This window comes from Alnus glutinosa, chromosome 12, assembly GCF_958979055.1.
Source record: "Alnus glutinosa chromosome 12, dhAlnGlut1.1, whole genome shotgun sequence".
In the NCBI taxonomy this organism is placed as follows: Eukaryota; Viridiplantae; Streptophyta; class Magnoliopsida; order Fagales; family Betulaceae; genus Alnus; species Alnus glutinosa.
This window is the reverse complement of record NC_084897.1, coordinates 15,325,847-15,345,460: the sequence shown is the minus strand read 5'-3', so window position 1 is coordinate 15,345,460 and position 19,614 is coordinate 15,325,847. Positions and strand designations below refer to the sequence as shown.

General features: G+C 34.9%; 1 protein-coding gene across 1 annotated transcript; it reads left to right on the top strand.

Moving 5' to 3' along the window:
- The first annotated feature begins 5,670 nt into the window (after nucleotides 1-5,670).
- LOC133851898 (GDSL esterase/lipase LTL1-like) lies at nucleotides 5,671-9,312 on the top strand. Its single transcript, XM_062288523.1, has 5 exons — nucleotides 5,671-5,965; nucleotides 6,084-6,211; nucleotides 6,764-7,006; nucleotides 7,723-7,975; nucleotides 8,895-9,312. Exons 1-5 carry the CDS (start codon nucleotides 5,731-5,733, stop codon nucleotides 9,125-9,127), a joined length of 1,092 nt encoding a protein of 363 aa, XP_062144507.1. The 5' UTR covers nucleotides 5,671-5,730; the 3' UTR covers nucleotides 9,128-9,312.
- Nucleotides 9,313-19,614: the final 10,302 nt, after the last annotated feature.

Genomic DNA, 19,614 nt, shown 5'->3' with positions numbered 1-19,614 from the left:
GTTTGTGTGCATTGTTTACTTAGTGAGTCTTATACCATTGAGGCCTCGATATTATTTACTGAGGCAGTGAACTCATACTTTCACCTATACAGATGTGGCTACCACTACAATGGTATAGATGAAGCTCCTTTGGCTGCAGGTACACATGATGCGTAGGATGACTTCGTGGCGAATTATGTAAAGTACTACGACTAATGCATGTCGCTCGGGTCATAGTGGCATAGGGCTTGGATGGTCCCTTTTGATGTATATTTTGTATATGGCTTGTGTTACAGGAATTGGTTACTTCCAATTACGTAAATCAATAGTTCAAAAGAAAGAATCAAAACAATTGATAGAAGAGGAAAAACTGAAACATGAAGTTCCAAAAAGGTGGAAATGTGCACACTTCAAATTTTAGTAAGATTTTCAGCAAGTAGCCTAGTCGCTACAAGATGTTAATGCCTACTTGGACCAATAAGCAAATGAGTTTGCTGAAATTGCTATAAGGCCTCCATTACTTCTTGAGTAGATGGGTGCTCCTTCTTCTTTAGGGAAAGTTATTCCTTGAGAAGCTACTCTTAAGATAAGAAAGAAAGTTAACTACTGCTTCCTGTAGCTCTACCTTTTATCCTCTTGAGGTACAGTAAACGCCCCGTAGAAGATCATTAAAAAGCCTTGAAGAAGAAGCTTTTATCGATCTATCTTCTTGTCCGCTCTATCTTTGTATAAAACTACTAATATGGTTAGCTTTTTACTTGTTAGATGGGTTAGCTCTATGCACTTTTTGTGATTTCTCAAAGTCATTGGCTGCGGGTTCATCTCTCTCTCTTTAAAGGTCTTTTCAAGTGTAATCCTACAAGTATCAACAAGGAAGATTTTTAGCCCCAACACAAACGAAACGAATGGGCATTTTTGGGGACTAGCTTGCTTCTTTGAACCAAATGATTGTTTAGCCAATGATGGGTTTCGCGTTATACAGAAAGGATCAAAGAACTGAATACATTTCCAATGCCGACGGCGGCTCCTGCTAAAGCAATTGTAGTAGCTCCAACACCTATTAATTTTGCACCTTCTAACATTACAAAGAGTCGAGAAGAAACGTCACACTTTTCCGATCTTGGAAATTTTGTGGACCAGTAAGGAGTGAAATAGCTTGACCATAGGGAAATAAATTATTATAGCTTAGTGCTTGTGCTAAGGAAGAGCGCCTTAAGGAAACCGAAGGTGGCTCAATGAATGGAGAGAGTTACGAGAAGGGAAATCTGACTAAGAAGTAAGGCCTGGAAACGGCTCCAATAAGGCATTCGTCCACCAAATAGCCGAAACAGGCCGTTAACGATCAAATAATGGCTTTTGAGAGCGTTTGTTACAAGCTGAAGGAAAGGTAGCTCGGAGATTAGCAGAGGTTATGGAATCTGACTCAGCCACAACTCCAGCAAGAGTAGGCTCTAAAGAATGAAAAGACATATAAGGTCTAAATAAATTTCATGCAGTTTTTTTGGGGAGAGATTTAGACAACCAACGATGTTAGCTACGAGTTCGCACCCCTAGCAAGATCAACTTAACATACGAAGAAATGCCGATTCAAATCTTGGATTTTAAAGAGCAACAACTAAGAATAACGACCATTCTGCTCGTAAAAGTACTATGGAGGAATCATGGCGTGGAAGAATCTTCATGGGAACTTGAACAAGAGATGAGAAATAGATACCCACATTTGTTTGAAGATGGACTCAAAAGGAATAAGTAAGTGATGTTTTAATTATGTTTGAATATTATTATTTAGTTTTAAGCTTGTATCCATATATATTATATTACACTTAAATTTCGAGTACAATATTCCAATAAGGAGGGGAGAATGTAACACCCAAGGAATTTCTTAGGATGACTAAAAATATTTTGGTATAAATATTGGTATTAAATTAGAGCAAATATATTTTTAACTCTCAATTTGAACTAAGAAATAGTTGGTTCGAGCTAAGCTTAAAAAGAAACAATGAGTAACCGAATAAGTTGAAAGCTCATTTAGTTAGCCTATTGTTAAATTTTAAGTGGTAAAATACATCATGAAACAAGTAGAAGCAATAATCCACGTGGGATTGTTCTCAACTTTTTCCACTTGCATAATAAGAGAAAAGTTATTTCTAAGCTCCTACCAAATGTAATGGTTAAATAAATTTTATAAAATTGTTTTCACTTTAGGATGAATAAGGTAGATGCATCTTCCCATGGTTAGAAGACTCATGTGGTTTGTGGATAAACAGTTTTTCATTAGTTTGTAGGTGTTTCTACTTTCTAGTATTTTCGGGTAGTGTTAAGAAAATCAAAGTTTGAACTTTGATAATTTTCAAGTGAATTCTCGAAGTGTCCCACCGCCTGGTTTTTATGCAAAATTACATATTTGTTCCAAACTGTCTGCCTATAAATAGGCTGAATTGCAGCACTATTTTTTATTAAAAAAAAAAAAAAATTAGCTCTCTCTTTCTCTCTCTCTCTCTCTCTCTCTCACACACACATAGTGTAAGGTAGAAAAAAGAAAAGAAGTGAGAAATATTTAGAATAGTAATAAGTTTTGGAGCTACTTGAAGTGAGAGTGCTAGGTATAATTCTTTTATCCTTAGTTTATGTCAATTCTAGTTATTAGAATTTAAATTATGTAGATATAATGTCTAAATTGCTCGGAAAAGTGTGATTGAATATCTTAAGGAAGGATATTATATTCAATTATTCTTTTAAAATATTACAAATGTGTCATTGTACTGCCTAAATATTATTAGGTATTTTACAATAGTGTCATTCTCATTCCCAAGTAATGTTAGAAATTATAGATAAATATTATATTTAATGTCATAGTAATGCCCGTGTGAAAACACGTGGTAAAGCTACATAGTCATTATAATGTCCAGGTTGTATTATAACATTGTAAACATGTCGTTATGATGTCCGAATGACATTATGACATTTTAGATATATGTCGTTATGCCATCCATTTTTAGATAGAGTATAAGGCAAATAATCAATGGTCTAGATATTAGATTTTTAAAATTAAGATTATACTAATATACTGTTGCATGTGGGTACAATTAAATGAGCCTGAATATTTTATGAATAACATGATTATATGTTTTCAATTATTTTCACATGTGTTGAAATGAAAGGGGATGATTATGAGAACAAAAGAATGTGTTTTAAGACAGACATGTTATTGCATACTGTTGAACAATGAGAATAAGAGATAATAAAATTGGGAAGCCAGAAGGTCTTCATAAGTTAAATATGAAGCCATAAAGTTGTCATATGTTAACTATGGAAGTTGAAAGTGCCTTCGAGGTTAAATAAAAAAGTATAAGGTCTTTGATAAAGTTGAATGTAAAGCTAGAGGGTGTTTTTATGTTAATTGTGGAAGCCAAATGTGCATTCCAGATTAATTAAGAAGCAAGAAAGTAATCCAAAAAGGATGTTCAAACAAGGAGCTGAAGGTATCTTCTATAGACGTTAACCGAGGTGTCGAAGGTGTCTCTTGATAGTAGTAAACGAAGGGTTTCAGTCCATTAGAAATCCGAAGGAGCCAACAGAGCCTCTAATAGGAAAATGAGCGAAGATTGCATTGCATATAAGGAATAATGTGATTATATGTTTTGTGATTTGTGAACTGTTTCATTACTTTATAATTATATACATATGCATTTTATAAGATGCAAGTAACATGTATATTGATATATGTATACAACTATACGTATTAACAAAAAATGTCAAGGAAAAGATAAGTGGATTTTATTCTGTATTATTAAACAACTCTATGACCTTATCTTATCAGCTAGCTATGGATTATATAAAATGATTATTTTTGGTAAACGCAACATAGCTGTTATTATAATCACCATGTTAGGGATATTTTCGAAAAAGATGGCTCATATTGAAATGCTTAGTAATTCTTATACAAATCGAGATTGTGGACTCATTAAGCCGCCTATGTAAATGTAGTAACACTACAATTACATAGATGTTGATGCGGGTATAGAAGTGAGTGAAGATGATCCATATACCTGTTTAGGGTATTATGGATAAGGTTTTCTTAATTTGTTGTAAATATCTTGAAAATGTTTATATTTTGGAGTGTATCTGTAGTTAGATATGTTTTATGTACTTTTGATATATAGCTACTTATGTGCTATTTGTGGTACTTTTGACTAGTATTGTTTTATCATGTTAAGTGCAATGTTAGAATGGGGGGTGGCTCGACCACCACCTTTGCCCAAATGTTGGGTGGTATTCGGATATGTCCGATTCTAAAGGCTAGTGATGCAAGCAATGAATCCTTCACAGCCGATTTGGATAGTGAGTTTGCAATCCTCTCAATGAGGCCAGATTAGTTGGGGAAAATGCAAAAGCTTGAGAAGCTTTATCGAGAATCATTAGTTGAGAATACACGACTTTTCGCCAAATACCATAAAGATTGCATGAACTCTGATTCAACCTCGAGCAAGAAGGTGACTCCAATGTTCCAAATTGTAGAGCCACCGACGACTCTTTTGCATGAGGTTAGTCGGTCGAATCCAAATTATATGTGAAATTTGGTCCTAACTTGCCCAAGAGTGCTGGGTTTTCTCCAATTGTAAAATCTAAACATGGTGCAAGAGAAACAAGCATGGGCTGGTCGAGCCACCCCAAATGGTTAGGGGTTTGATTTTTTTATTAAATCATCACTTATCCCAAAAGCTTAAACTGATAGAAAAATGAAAATTCAATAAATACTTTAATACTCTTCCTTACATATGGGGTCAAACTCCATTATAATACGTGAGACTATTTAATTGAAATGAGAGGTAAATGAAGGAGACAATGTTCGAAATCAGGACTTTTACTTTAATATAATGTTAAACATAACATTTTAAATCACAATTTTTTCTAAAAGCCTAAGTTGATAGGACGGGATAAATTTAACCATTTAATCAATACTATAACACTTCTTTTCACGTGTGGTCTCAAACTCCCTTTTAATAGGTGATGTCCAACATATAAAATATTTAATTGCAATGACAGGTAAATTAATGAAGAGATAATTCGAATTTAGAACCTTTGCTCTGATACCATGTTAAATCACCCCGTGTGAGTTCAAATTTTTTATTAATAAGCTAAGTGGCGTTCAACATGTGGAATATTTAACTAAAATATATGGTAAAAGAAGGAGGCATGATCCAAACTCATAACTTTTTTATTGGTTTGGGGAGGATACTATCTCGGTTAAAAGTTTGATAGTTTAAGAAACTTTTTCCCAAAAAAAAAAAAAACAAAAAAAAAAAAGAACAAGTTCTTTTTTGTGATTCTAATGCATGTATCTTGACTTGCTGTTGACTTGTGGGGATTATCGAGAATGGCTGTCAGAGTTATAATTGACGTATGTTGTTTCATGTATTTTTGTTAATTTTTTTTAAAAAAATTTCACTAATATGGAGCTTCCAAGCCCTGCCCATTGCTAGACTGTCACATTTAATTATCAAACGAAATGGAAAATTCATGGTGTCATGGTGAATAGTTCAACAATGCCAAAATAATTCTTCACCAAGATTCTCTTACTATCCTAATGGCGGTCCTTGTCTCTATTCACTGGTGGTAGCACAGACAATTTAATGTGATATAAATAAAGAAGCAGAGTGAAGCTTATATAAACCCACCGCGCGGACGTATTGAGTCACTCACATTATCAGTTAGCTAGTGCTCACATAAGAGCTTCTGACACCCATCCCAATGGACAGCAGCTTTCTCCTCCTCCTTTCTTTGCTAAATTTAGTTCTGGTTTTTCTTTCTTCCCAAGCCGAGGCTCGAGCTTTCATCGTTTTCGGCGATTCGCTAGTCGATAATGGAAACAATGACTACCTCGCCACCACTGCCCGTGCCGACTCGTACCCTTACGGCATTGACTACCCGACTCACAGACCTACCGGCCGTTTTTCAAACGGGCTTAACATCCCGGATATTATCAGTAGGGTTCTACGTACATTTGTGTTATTTGTTGTCGTCCATGATTTAGTTCACTGAACTGTTTTTTTTTTTTTTTTGTTATTACTAGATTATTAATGTCATCCTACATGTTTTGTCAGGTGAGCAAATTGGCTCGGAACCCACGTTGCCATACTTGAGCCCAGAGCTCAACGGAGAAAGACTGCTCGTCGGTGCTAACTTTGCTTCTGCTGGGATTGGGATTCTCAATGACACCGGAATTCAATTTGTAAGTCTATATATATATATATATTGTAAAAGCCAAAGCAAACTAATTATTCTTATTATTCTTTTAGCAGAAAAAAAAAACCCTATTATTTTTGCTGTTGTCGTTATTATATTTATTATTATTAATGTTTTCATTTTCAACTAAAACTGTATTAATTATCCTGTTTTATTATGTTTAGAGTAAAGTAATACTAAATAATCCACCTCGATCCATCTCACTTTCATTCTACCAGGTCTCACCGGAGACGGACGGGGTATGTTTAGTATTTAACATTACTCTACGTTTTATTAATGCTATTTAGTAGGCTACTAAACAACACTTAGATCAATATTTTGTAAAAATATAAAATATAAAATTTTTAATTTTTAATGTGGTCACATCATCTCAATTATATGACAATTGTATAATAGTCTATTTATTAAATAACATTACTCTTTATTATTTATGATCTTTTAATAGGTAGTATAGAATAAGCAAAAGGGTACATGAATTAATTATGCAACTAAAGTTATCACTGTCGAGAATTGTTTTGTTTAATTAATTAATTTGCAGCTATTCGTAATCCGAATGTTCCAACAATTGTTGTACTTTGAACAATACCAAGAACGGGTGAGCGCTCTCATTGGACCCGAGCAAACTCAGCAGCTTGTAAACGACGCGCTGATCCTCATTACCGTAGGAGGCAACGACTTCGTGAACAACTACTTCTTAATTCCATTCTCTCCAAGATCTCGCCAATTTTCTCTCCCAGACTACGTTGCCTATCTCATTTCAGAGTACAGAAAAATTCTAAGGGTAATTAAATTTATATCTTATTTTTCTACTTTCAAGTTAGGTTGGTGTAATGTTTTGCTAATCTTATAATGCTTAATCACTTTTAATAGTTTGATAATTCCATCACTTATAAGAAAAGCATGTAATCCAATGACAGATGTGTCTAATTAGTACTCATCTAATAAAAAGTTGATCTTTTAAGAGTGTAATACCGGTGAATGTAGAACATATATATCTCATTATTTTTACATAGCTTAATATTATTCTTCACACTCATTTTATGTCGATTAACGTAACATATTTTGAGTTGCTTTTTAAATCAACCATGCCAGTAGCATTAGTGTGCATTAGTGTGCATTAGTGTATCACGTATAATGATAATCGTTGCAAGTACGTAACACCATAAATAGATGTCAAGAGATTCTGAACAATGGTCACAGGAAAGTAGGAAGAAAGTAATGAAGTGGGGATCGACGCATTTATGCAAAATTTATGACAGATTTATGTGAGGTACGTGAGGGAGGCAGGGAGTTATTGAAAGAAATTTGGTTGGTGAGGTCAACAAGGATTGTGCCTGTAAGGAACCAATAAAAATAATACCACGCTCTCCTGTCTCTCTCTCTCTCTCTCTCTCTCCCCCTTGGGAAAAGACTTGAATAATAGCCTGATGAATAAACACTATTAATTATTAATTTATGTAGCTGATGATCATGACTTGTGTTTGAAAATTAATGTAGAGGATATATGAGTTGGGAGGACGGAGGGTTTTGGTGACGGGCACTGGACCAATGGGCTGCGTGCCAGCAGAACTGGCCATGCGTAGCATAAATGGCGAGTGCGCACCGCAGCTGCAAGAAGCCACAAACTTGTTCAACCCACGACTCTCTCAACTGATCAACGATCTCAACAATGAGATTGGCTCGGATGTGTTTATTTTCGCAAATGCTTTTGACATGCACATGGATTTCATTAGCGATCCCCAAGCGTATGGTACGTATGTCAACCTTCAAAAATCTTTTGTTCAACGCGAGATTATAAATCATCATTTATTCATTTAATTAATATTTAACATTCCTTTTTATGTGTTTGCTTAAATTATTTTTTAATAGGTAATACACAACACGTAAAATATTTAACTAAAATAAAAAATAAATAAATAAAAACATGGTTCGAATTCAAAACATCTATTATCATATCATTTTAAATTATTACTTATTTTAAAAGTTTAAACTAGTAAGAATAAATAAATTTAATTATTTAATAATACTTTAATCAAACTCTTCGGGACAAAATTAGATTCCAAAGTTTGGAAAAAGTTTTGGATCACATATTATGGAGAGAACGCAATTCAAGAATAGCATACACAGCTAGCTAGTAATTGAAGAGGGAGTTTGTGGACCACTGGGAGTTAGGTGGCTTAAGAGATCAGTGTTAATTACTCTGATAAAAATTACCACTAATATATATTATATATATAGACCGACCCGTTTAAAATTCAATTGTGTAATGTCACGTTAAAAAGTAAACAGTAAAGATTCAAAAGTACAGCATTAATTATTCATGATATTAAGAAGGCAAAGGCACCCTTAAAAGCATGCATGATACGAAATATATTTACTATGGCCAGGTTTCGTTAGTTCTTCCATTAATATTTATCTACACGTACGACTATATTTATCTACACGTACGAAATATTTATCTGCATTTTCAGTAACTGTAGGCAATGCTCAGAAGATGAAAAAAAGAAAGAAAGAAAGAAAAAAAAGAAAAAAGAAAAAAGAAAAAAAGAAAAAGGATTCAGATAACATGACCATCTGATCAATCCAATATTGCTGCCAGCCTGCCAGCCTGCAGAAGTGGGTTTGTAGATGAGAGAGTAATAATAACATGATTTTAATGGGTTTGGCAGGATTTGTATCATCAAAGATAGCATGCTGCGGGCAAGGGCCATACAACGGGATCGGGCTATGCACGCCAGTGTCCAACCTGTGCCCGAACAGAGATTTGTTTGCGTTTTGGGATGCATTTCATCCATCTGAAAAGGCCAACAGGCTGATCGTACAAGCAATCATGACTGGAACCACCAAGTACATTAACCCAGTCAATCTCAGCACCGCCATGGCCATAGACTTCAGGACCTGATGATCATGATCATCATAATCTTCTGCTCTTGCAAATCATGTCTTCTTCTTTTTCTTTTTTCTTTTTTTTTTCTTTTTTCTTTTCCTGAAATGATGTCTTGTTTTATGTATTCTAGTTTGAGTGGTTATTATTATATTGTCTTTCTTGTTATGGAATTGAAATTGTAGAGTCCGATGTTTCAGATTCATATATATATAGTCATTGGCTTAGAAATAAATAAATCCTAAGTGCTTACTATATTTGTTAGCTTTGTCTCTCAAATCATTTCAAAATTTGGTGAAGCACAAACTACTACTCTTGATATGGACAGGCTGAGAAAGCGATCTCTTGAAAATAAGCATGCAAGCCATTTTAGTACGATGTTTAATTATGACTCTAACCTTAACAATCGCTGATCTTAATATAGACTAGCTATCTCCTTCTATGGAATTATTGGTAGGGGGTCACTGATCAGTAGGCTCCACCCTTCGATCACTAAGGATAATGGTCGGCCGTTTTTCCTATCATTAATTTGAGTGGGCGGGATTAAAAGAGTAATGCTCTTTTATTTTATTTATTTATTAATCTAAATTGATTTTTTTTTTTTAAATTACCGAAATAAAATTTAGTAATAATTCGTTTTAAATTCAACGATGATTTTAAAATTTACTTGAGGTTTAAAAAAGAAAAGGAGAATAAAAATATGGCTTGACCATACTAGCCGTCCATTTATTTAGTATTATATTATTATATATATTATATATAATTTTTTAAAATTTAGAAGAATATATATTTTTCTCTCTCTCAAACTTCGACTCTTTGAGAATTTCACTTAGGGTTTCCAAAAAACATAAATTTCGCCCCTTTAGACAAACTAGGGATGAAAACCCGTTTACCGTTACTAGTTATTAGTTAAAACCGATAATCGTAATTGGGTAGTCGGTTAATCGGTTATTTAATAACCGGCGGTTACTGGTTGATACCTGGTTATCCGGACCACCCCCATGGGCCATAGGGGGTATTGGACCTACTTTTTTGGCTTAATTTAAACTTTTTTAGCCTTTTAAAAAAATATTTCAACATTTTTTTGGCCCAATATGTTAGCCTAAATTGGAATGGAAGTAAAAGTGTAAAACTCAAGATTTTATTATTTTAGTTTTTTAAATATATATATATAGTTCCCGATTATAACCAGTTTCAATATATTTTAAAACCAGTAACCACTCCGGTACCAAACCAGTTGGCCGATTACCGGTTACCGGCCAGCTTTACACCCTTAAAACAAACGGGAAATAATGTTTACACAACACACTTTACACAATAACTATACAATACACTCACATGGGGTGAGATTCATGTGAGTGAGACCCACTACATGAGTTCCACCCAATGTGATTGTGTTGTGTAAAGTGTATTGTGCAAGGATCACTCCACAAAACAAACACCACTGGTATAGGCAGTCGCCGCGCACACCTCTAGTTGCAGGACACTGTCAACCACCATCATCACAATACCAAAGCCTTTTTTTTTTTTTTTTTTTTTTTTTTTTTTTGGGTTAAATGCAAAATTGCCTCCTGTTGTTTGCAAATTTTATTTTTTATCTCTTCAGTTTTACTTTTTATCATAAGTGATACATGTACTATAGAAAAAGATGCAAATGGTACATCCGTTTCTTTTTTCATCCAAAACTAACCGAAATCCACGTCAGTGCTATGTGGCCACACCTTCTTTTTTTTTTTTCTTTTTTAATTTTGAGGCTTTTTTTTTTTTTTTAAAAAAAAAAAAAATTAAAAAAAATTGTAGGGGTGGTTGGCCACAAGAGGGTAGCCAGCTAACCCATTTGGCAAACCACCCCCACGGCAAAACTCTCAAATTTTTTTGCCTCCCGTTTTGCCTTGAGGTGGCCGAACTATCCCTATGGGCCACAGGGGTGGTTCGGCCACCCCGAGATCGGCTGATTTGGGGGTGGCTGAACCACCCTCGTGGCCTACGGGGGTGGTTCGGCCAACCCAAGGCAAAACTCTCAAATTTTTTTGCTTCCCTTTTTGCCCTTAGGGTGGTCGAACCTCCCCCCTGTGCCACGGGGGTGGTTCGGCCACCACCAGATCGGTCGGTTTGAGGGTGGTTTGGCCACCCCAAGGCAAAACCCTCAAATTGTTTTGCTTCCCGTTTTGCCCTTGGGGTGGCCGAACCACCCCCATGGGTCACAGGGGTGGTTCGACCACCCCAAGACAAAACCCTCCAAAACCCTCAAATTTTTTTGCTTCCCGTTTTGCGCTTGTGGTGGCTAAACCACCCCATGAGCCACGATGGTGGTTTGGCCGCTCCTAGATCGGCATGGGCCACAGATGTGGTCCAAAAGAGCCACCCCAAAAATTATTGTTATTATTATTATTATTTTTAAAAAAAAAGCCTTAAAATTAAAAAAAAAATATTATGGCCACGTGTCATATTTTGAATGGTACCACGTGGCGCTGACGTGGATTTCTGTTAGTTTTGGATTGAAAAATAGACGGAGGTACCATTTATATCTTTTCTCATAGCACATGTATCACTTATGATAAAAGTAAAACTGAAAGAATAAAAAATAAAGTTTACAAACCACAAGGAGCAAATATGTATTTAACCTCTTTTTTTTTTTTTTTTTGTTATCTCAGCCTAGCCCTCACCACAATTGCCTTCCTTTCCGCTTCGTGCAAGTCTACCCGAAGCTAATGCTCTTCGAGGATAAACTGTCCCCCCCCCCCTCCTTCATTAAAAGGGGGTTTTTTTAATAAAAAAGAAATTGTCCCCCAACAATAATTTCCCCTGCTCTTCAATCCTCTCCGCGACCTGCTCCTTTCTATCCAATCCCTACAGCTACGATGCATCGAAATGCACAAATCTCCCTTTTCTCTCTCTCTTTGAAATCTGAATCCCATTGAAGCTTCCCAAAAGCTCTCTCTCCAGCACATTCAAACAAAGAACAATACGTTTGATTCGGATAAAGATAAGGCAACCAACTGTCGGAATTGCTAAGTAATTTGGACAAATAATGCGAATGTTTCCATATGAAACTTACATATTCAAACAAATTATTTTGGGTGGCTAAATAAGCGAGTCCCATATAAAATCTCTTATAGTAGCTGCTCAAATTACTAGCAATTCAACACCTAATAATTGTGAATCTCATCCGTTTCATTTGCACCACTTCTTTTTGGGGATGTGCATATATTCATTTCCAGTCATTCATTTTGTAACCTTTTTTATTTTTGAAAAAATAAAATTTTAGTTTTTTTTTAAAAAAATTATTTTTTATTAGTTTTTACGAGTAGACATATAGCTCCTGAAATCGTCCTTGTTTTGAGTAAATACGGAGTCAGGATAGGGCTGAAGTCCGCCTGTAGAGGGCGGTGCTTAGTCCTAATTATTGGATGAATAGATTGGTAAAACAAAACAAAGAATTCCAGCAAGAATAATTTTAAAATTAATTGCAAATAAAATTTAATCCTTTCAAGTAAACACTCGCATATGTTTAATCAGATTGCTGAAATAAATTCTAAGGATGATGAAGATCCCTCGATGATTTTAACAAACCAAGCTTTATTGTATGTATGGGAAACTGAGCCCCCTTCCAATATGTGACAACTCAAATGCAACCCATTCAATTAAGGCTGCCATAACCTGACAAGCCTCACATATGTTTATACAGGCTTTATAACCAAGTGTTAACAAGAAGGCCCAGTAGTTACAACATGCGGTGACCAGTACCCACCGATTGGGCCTATAAATTGCTCAAACAAAATCATACTCCAACTAACAAAGATTTTAAAAGCATAATAATAATAATAATAAACAAAAATAAAGAGAGAAAACTATACTTACTTAAATTAGCACTCAATTTGCAGTCTCCTTCATAAACTACTTAGCCCACATCCATTGGATTTTTTTTTTTTTTGTTCGTTAAATACAATGGAGATGGGTCGTGTGTGTGTCACACACGAGGAAAATGTTGAATATACCCTTAGCATATGTATTATTCTCAAAGAGCCTTCAAACAGGCTTAAATGGGCTTCAAATGTCTGTACACATTTCAAGATAAATAGCACAAAAGAGAACTATATTTGATTATGTCAACGTAAATACATGTCTTACAGCACTTGGCATATATTGAACAAAATTACAAAACCTTTTCAATTTAAGAGAAAGTGTACTGTCACAAAATTACAAAAGCATTTTGTCTCTCCCCTTGAATTGAATTTCAAAACTAAGCTTAACTATATCACGATGTCAACGCACCATATATACCCCCTGTAAAACATATATATATATATATATGAGAAAAATATATATTAGCCTCCCAAACTACCACATTTTCTCTGGATGGCACTCCGAACTACCAACACTTGTACTCTGACTCCCCAAACTACTACTTTCTGATTTTTTGGCCCCATCTGTCTATTTATACCGTTAATTCTAACAGAAATTGGCCAAAAGCCCAAAAATACCCCTCCCTTAACCGTGAGAATTTCAAAGTGTAGGAGGGGTATTTTCAGAATTCTATTTAGAATTGACGGCATAAATTGACGGATGAGGCCAAAAAATCAGAAAGTAGTAGTTTGGGGGGCCAGAATCTAAGCATTGGTAGTTTGAGGGGCCATCCGGAGAAAGTGTGGTATTTTGGAGTGCTAATATATATATATATATATATATATATATAAACTGGAGTCTATGAAATCCATGAACGAATGGTGACAAAAAAAAAAAATCTTGACAAATGTTTTATACTTCTCAAATGAAATATGCTACCTGAACTTTACAACTACAATTAAATTTCACATCAAAACAGCTCAAAATGCAACATAAACTGGACACACATGCATAATACAAATAATGAAATTAATTCTTTTCTAGAATGAACAAAAAGCATAATTAACAAAAATTGACATCCACCATTGCTAACACCAACCAAATCAATGGCCCAAAATCCAAACTTTTCTAGAATGAACAAAAAGCATAATTAACAAAAATTGACATCCACCATTGCTAACACCAACCAAATCAATGGCCCAAAATCCAAACTTACAACCACGCATCAATTATCATCATCACATAACTATCAATAAACATCACCTAATTAGCATAAAACCATTGGTAACCTCATATCATCAATCTTTCATCCCATCACCATCCCTATCAAAGCAAATGCCCAATGCTAATGAACAAAAAGCTACCCCCAATTAAACCCTCCATGTATACCTACCACACTGCTTACAATGTTGTTGTGCTATCAACCTCCATTCACAAACCCGCATGCACATCCAATTGATCACATCCACATACACACACCAATTAATAAAATGAAAAGAACATATAAAGCATTATGAGCAAATATTCCTCCCAAAACACAAATCAACAAATTGTATAACAACATATATGATATCGTTATAAAATCAAGACGACCATATTTTACAATACCGGTGTCCCGGATATTGTCGCATACAGTCATATATTAACAGCTTGATTGAGTCCGACTTCGAAAGACCCACGCTACGTACTAGCAAAGCCATAATGGTGACCCATCATTTTATAGTGCTCTCGTCGTCACATAAAAATAAATCTCTTTGACAGCCAAACTCATATAATGGTAAGTCTATGCCCTTTATACTGCACATACCGATGTACCATATCTTACGATGTAGTTTATCTAGTTGACGCATTTATAAGCATTTGATAATATTATTAGGCTCATGACATTTTTTTTTTTTTTTGAAAAATAAAGCATGCTCAATTTATTAACATATCACATGTTGAAGTATAACATTTCTTAGTAAGCATTTTACTTACCTCGGGCAATTCTCCTCACTTTTGGACACATTAATCACCAATTCACTGCAAATCATACTCTATATTAAACACAATCCATATTGAAACCTTAATATGGCACGTAAAGCCCTAATCACAAAAAAAAACCCTAATTATGCAGATTACTGCCTTCATCGAATAGTTGGTATCAAGGTCTATCGTTCGGCTAATAAGGGTCGAATTATAACGCTATGAGAAATTAATTAACTTCATGCATGGTTCAACTTTTAGGCCCATTTCACAAGGAATAACATATCGCATGGGATGGCTCTCAAAGAGCATGGAGTGGAAGGGATTGGTTGGTCATCCGAAGGATCGGGGCAAGGGCCATCAGAATTTGAGGACGAATCCTCTCCGACCGGAAGAGGATGATACAAGGTGGTTTCCAATGAGACCTCCTTTAATAAAAATTTCATATATCAAGTTTCTGACATCGAATGGTGGCAAGTTTGGTGGTGTTAGAAAGCTAATTCAAAGGCCTACAAAGTCCTGTTTCATAAAGTTTTGCTAATCCCAATTTAATTTACAGAGTCAAAACGAGATGCGAAGAGGTTATTGAAAAGCTTGACAAAAGCTGCCATCCCAAGTTTAGTTCAAATTGAATTTAGGATGGGCTGAAATATTTTTACCAGTTCAAACTAGTAAGTATCTCAGTTTGAACTGATTGCGACAGTTTTTCTAAACCGACTTATTTCAGTATTGTACTAGGTTTAGGGTTTTGTTTACTATAAACACATGTTATATTTGACCTAAGAACGCATCTATGATGTATTTGTGATTGACTATCAGTGAGAAACACTTTGGGAGTGATTTTCTTTTTATTTTTAATAGAATCTTGGTTTTGAGAATAGTTGTGACCCTATCGTTATGTGTCTTTACAAGCCCACTACGTTATGCTGCATAAAAAGGGAACCAAACATGACCTTAAATGGGAAGGCTTATAGTTAAAGATATCAAAAGATCGTAGTGGCCGAATGACTACCATTGATTGCTTTACAATAGCATAGAATTTACGGATTGACTAGGGTCAACTAGTTGAAATTCAGTGAACAATGCAATTAATCAATAAGAAAATGAATATATTAAATGATCTTTTTCTTAATTGGCTAATTGGGAACATATATATATACTTTTCAACCAATTTATTGTCCTTATCCATTAGGTCTCGAATCCGAGATATATTATTTGTACACACTAGCTCTCACATTTGGGACTTATGTATATGAAATGAGTCTTACGTGCATGAGTCTCATTCCAAATATGAGTGTGTGTACATAGTGTATACAAAAAAACATATATAAATATCATTTATCCTCGAATTCAGATCCTACCATTTATAAAATTCCATTCATATTTGCAATACTTTGGAAGTTAATCACATATTGGGGGCTTATTTGCCCCCTCTCACTCATCGGCCCGGCTCTGCGCCAACTTATAAACCCTAATTAAGACACCCGTTTCTCATATCCTCCTTGGTGTGAAATTTTTCTCAAATGCTCTATAAATAATAACTAAATTATTGAGAATTTATTAAAAGAATAATGATTCAATGCCACCCAAATATACAACTTTTTACCACCTTGCCTATGTGGCAAGGTGGTCCCCCACTGCTTTTTGAGTTTTTTAATTTTTTAAAAATAAATTAAGGTGAGGGACCATTTTACCACATAGATAAGGTGGTGAAAAGTTGTATATTTAGGTGGTAGTGAATCATTACTCTTATGAAAAACTCCACAAACGGATACTTAATTAGAATATTTTACATGGGGATGTTGACATTCACGTGGTTAGGGAGAAGTTTTCGCGGGAAAGAAGCGTTAACCATCGTGCAAGAGTCTTGAAAAATAAAAGGCGTGGGCCATAATTTTATTGGACAAGCTGATAGGCTGATAGCTGTAAGTGTGGCGCCGAACCATACTAGCAGGAAAGCAAAGCTTAATTAATTAAGATCGAGGAGACAACTGGACTCCATATTATATATCAATTAAACTTACGAAAATGGCCCTAATTAACTCCCAAGCCCCGAAAGGAGTTGCAGTCTACTCTCTCTACTTAATTTTGCTATGACAAAAAAAAAGGAAAAAAGTAAAAAAAAAAAAAACAAAAAAGAAGTGCATGTGAAATGTGTGAGTTTTAAAGTACATCTTATTAGTCTAGTTACGTTTTTTTTTTTTTTTTTTTTTTTTTTTTTTTTTTTTTTTGAATGGAATCAATTATTATTGCAACTCTGAAAAGAATACATCAATATTGATCCTATGAAAATAGAATCTTAGGGACAATGTTGTTTCCTAAAAACAATGTTACTAACAGTCAAAGGAGTGTCTTCCAGCCAATAAAGATCTATATTAATTATTAGGGATAATTACCTTTTTCCCCGTGAACTACCAAAAAATGCGCAATGCCTCCATGAACTACCAACTCGACCAAAATAGAGCATTCAACTACCAAAGACAACCATTTTCCTCCATTCTGTCAGTTAGAGGAGTTAAAAGAAACAGTCAACGGGTCATGTGCCATTTTACATAGGGGCATATTGGAAGATGGTAGTAGTTCATGGGGGGAAAAGAGGAAGATGGTGGTAGTTCATGGGGTGAAAAGAGGAAGAAAATGAAGGTAAAACGGCGTGTGACGGTCACGTGACCTGTTGACCGTTTGTTTTAACCTCTTTGACTGACGGAAGGGGGGAAAATGGTTGTCTTTGGTAGTTGAATGCTCTATTTTGGTCGAGTTGGTAGTTTGTAGGGGCATCGCGCATTTTTTGGTAGTTCATGGAGGGAATAGGTAATTACCCCTAATTATTATGAGATGCCTCCTTAGCTAGACTATGAATAGCCATATTATAATCACGTGGAAAAGCTTGAAAACTAATTGACCGAAAATTGTGCATCTCCTGTTGAATGCTTTCAATAAAACAAGTCTTAAGTAAAACTGACGCTTTTTAAATACAAGTAAAAGGTGTCGATAAGCTTATATATATACATAATTAAGATTATACATAAGTCATTTGAACTACTTAAAATCGTAAAATACTAGTACGTACATTTCCAAACTCGATCACTCTAAAAAAGTGCTTACAAGTTTACATGCATATGATTAAAATTACACTTAAACGACTCGGAAGCTAGAACACTTATGGTGGTAACAGCTAATTAAGATCTGTTCTCAGCATTGTTTTCTGAGCATCACCAACGCTACAGTTGAACTGATCCATAGGAGTTGAGCTATGATCAGTCGGCCTGGACAAATTATTGCAGTTGCAGTGTCAATTCAGCCAGTCTATCGCTTGGCATTTCCCACTAGTGTTCGTACTACAGAGATTAATTCTAGCGCCATGACTTTCGAGTCAATTACTTTGCTAGGAAATAAAGAGCCTGAAAAGTAGGTTGAGCAATGAGAAAGAATCAATTAATTTTAATAGCCGTGGGGAAACTTGTTGGTTGAACCGTTTTCTCCGGCTAAATTATATATATATGCTGTATGAAGGATATTGGTGCAGAGTAGTTGGTACTATAAAGCCTCATACAGCTCAGCTTTACTTTTATCATCACATATGACTTTCATAATTTTATTATGGTCCAAAGTGGTTCCTTGCATGGTATTATTTTAACATAAAAACTTCTTTCTTCTTTCATTCTTCTAAAATTTATTTAAAATAATAATAAAAAAGAATAAGAGATCGAAATCGAAGCAAAAGAGCTAGAGACACAGATTTTGAGATTGTTCGGCTTAATTAAGGCGGCCACGTACGCCCACCATTAAAATGCCCAATAGGAATACTTTTTGATCGATCTTATTGACTTCGATGTAATGATCATGTTATACTTGGTGAATTATTAATTACAGAAGTTCTTTTGTTTTTTTGTCCTTTTTTTTTTTTTTTTTCTTGTCTTTATTTTTTTAAAAAAAATAAAATAAAAAGGAAAAAACTTTTAAACTCGAGCTGCACCAATTAAAGTCGATCTCTATCTTCTTTACAACCATATCCATGACATAGCTAGGCATTGTACATACTTGCTCAAATATGTAATAAACCTTTGAGATGAGCATAATTAATGAGAGCCTTGATCATCAGAACCAAATTGTAATAATTAAGCAGAATTATTTATTTGATTGCCTTTCCTAAACCTGTGGGCTGCGTTGTAATCTCATCACAAGAAATGCTAGAACTCTTTCTAGTGTTCTTCTAGGGTCCTTCTATACTGACATGACACATTATTTTTAATAAAAAAAGAACTATAGATTGATTTCTTATTAAGTGTCATGTCAGCATAAAAAGATCTAAGACACTTAAAAAAACTCTATCATTTCTCAATCTCATCACTAAACATAACCCTAGAAAAGTTCTCTAATGTTATAATCTTTTTAACAGTTTGTGTTGGGTGGCTTTGACTGAATTTGACCAACGTCCCCATGGACCACGTTGCTTATGATCAAGACCTATTGCTAGCCTTTTCAAACCGACCGATATAGTTATAACTCTCAGGCCCACCATTCATCTACTTGTGAAGCTCTTAAGTCTTGCTATAGTACCTCTACTTCAGTAAGGGAAAGAAGTACTGCTCAGTCCTCATCATACACTAGAAATGGTCGTTGCAGCATGCTCTAAAAATCGAGTAAAAATTAAAGTTACAAGGCTTACATATATAGAACAAACTTCTTCTTCT

Excerpts from the sequence above, each read along its gene's own strand:
- LOC133851898 (XM_062288523.1), top strand. The coding sequence starts at position 5,731 with ATGGACAGCAGCTTTCTCCTCCTCCTTTCTTTGCTAAATTTAGTTCTG. Across the intron at positions 6,212-6,763 it reads ATGACACCGGAATTCAATTT|CTATTCGTAATCCGAATGTT; the intron begins GTAAGTCTATAT and ends ATTAATTTGCAG. Across the intron at positions 7,007-7,722 it reads AGTACAGAAAAATTCTAAGG|AGGATATATGAGTTGGGAGG; the intron begins GTAATTAAATTT and ends AAATTAATGTAG.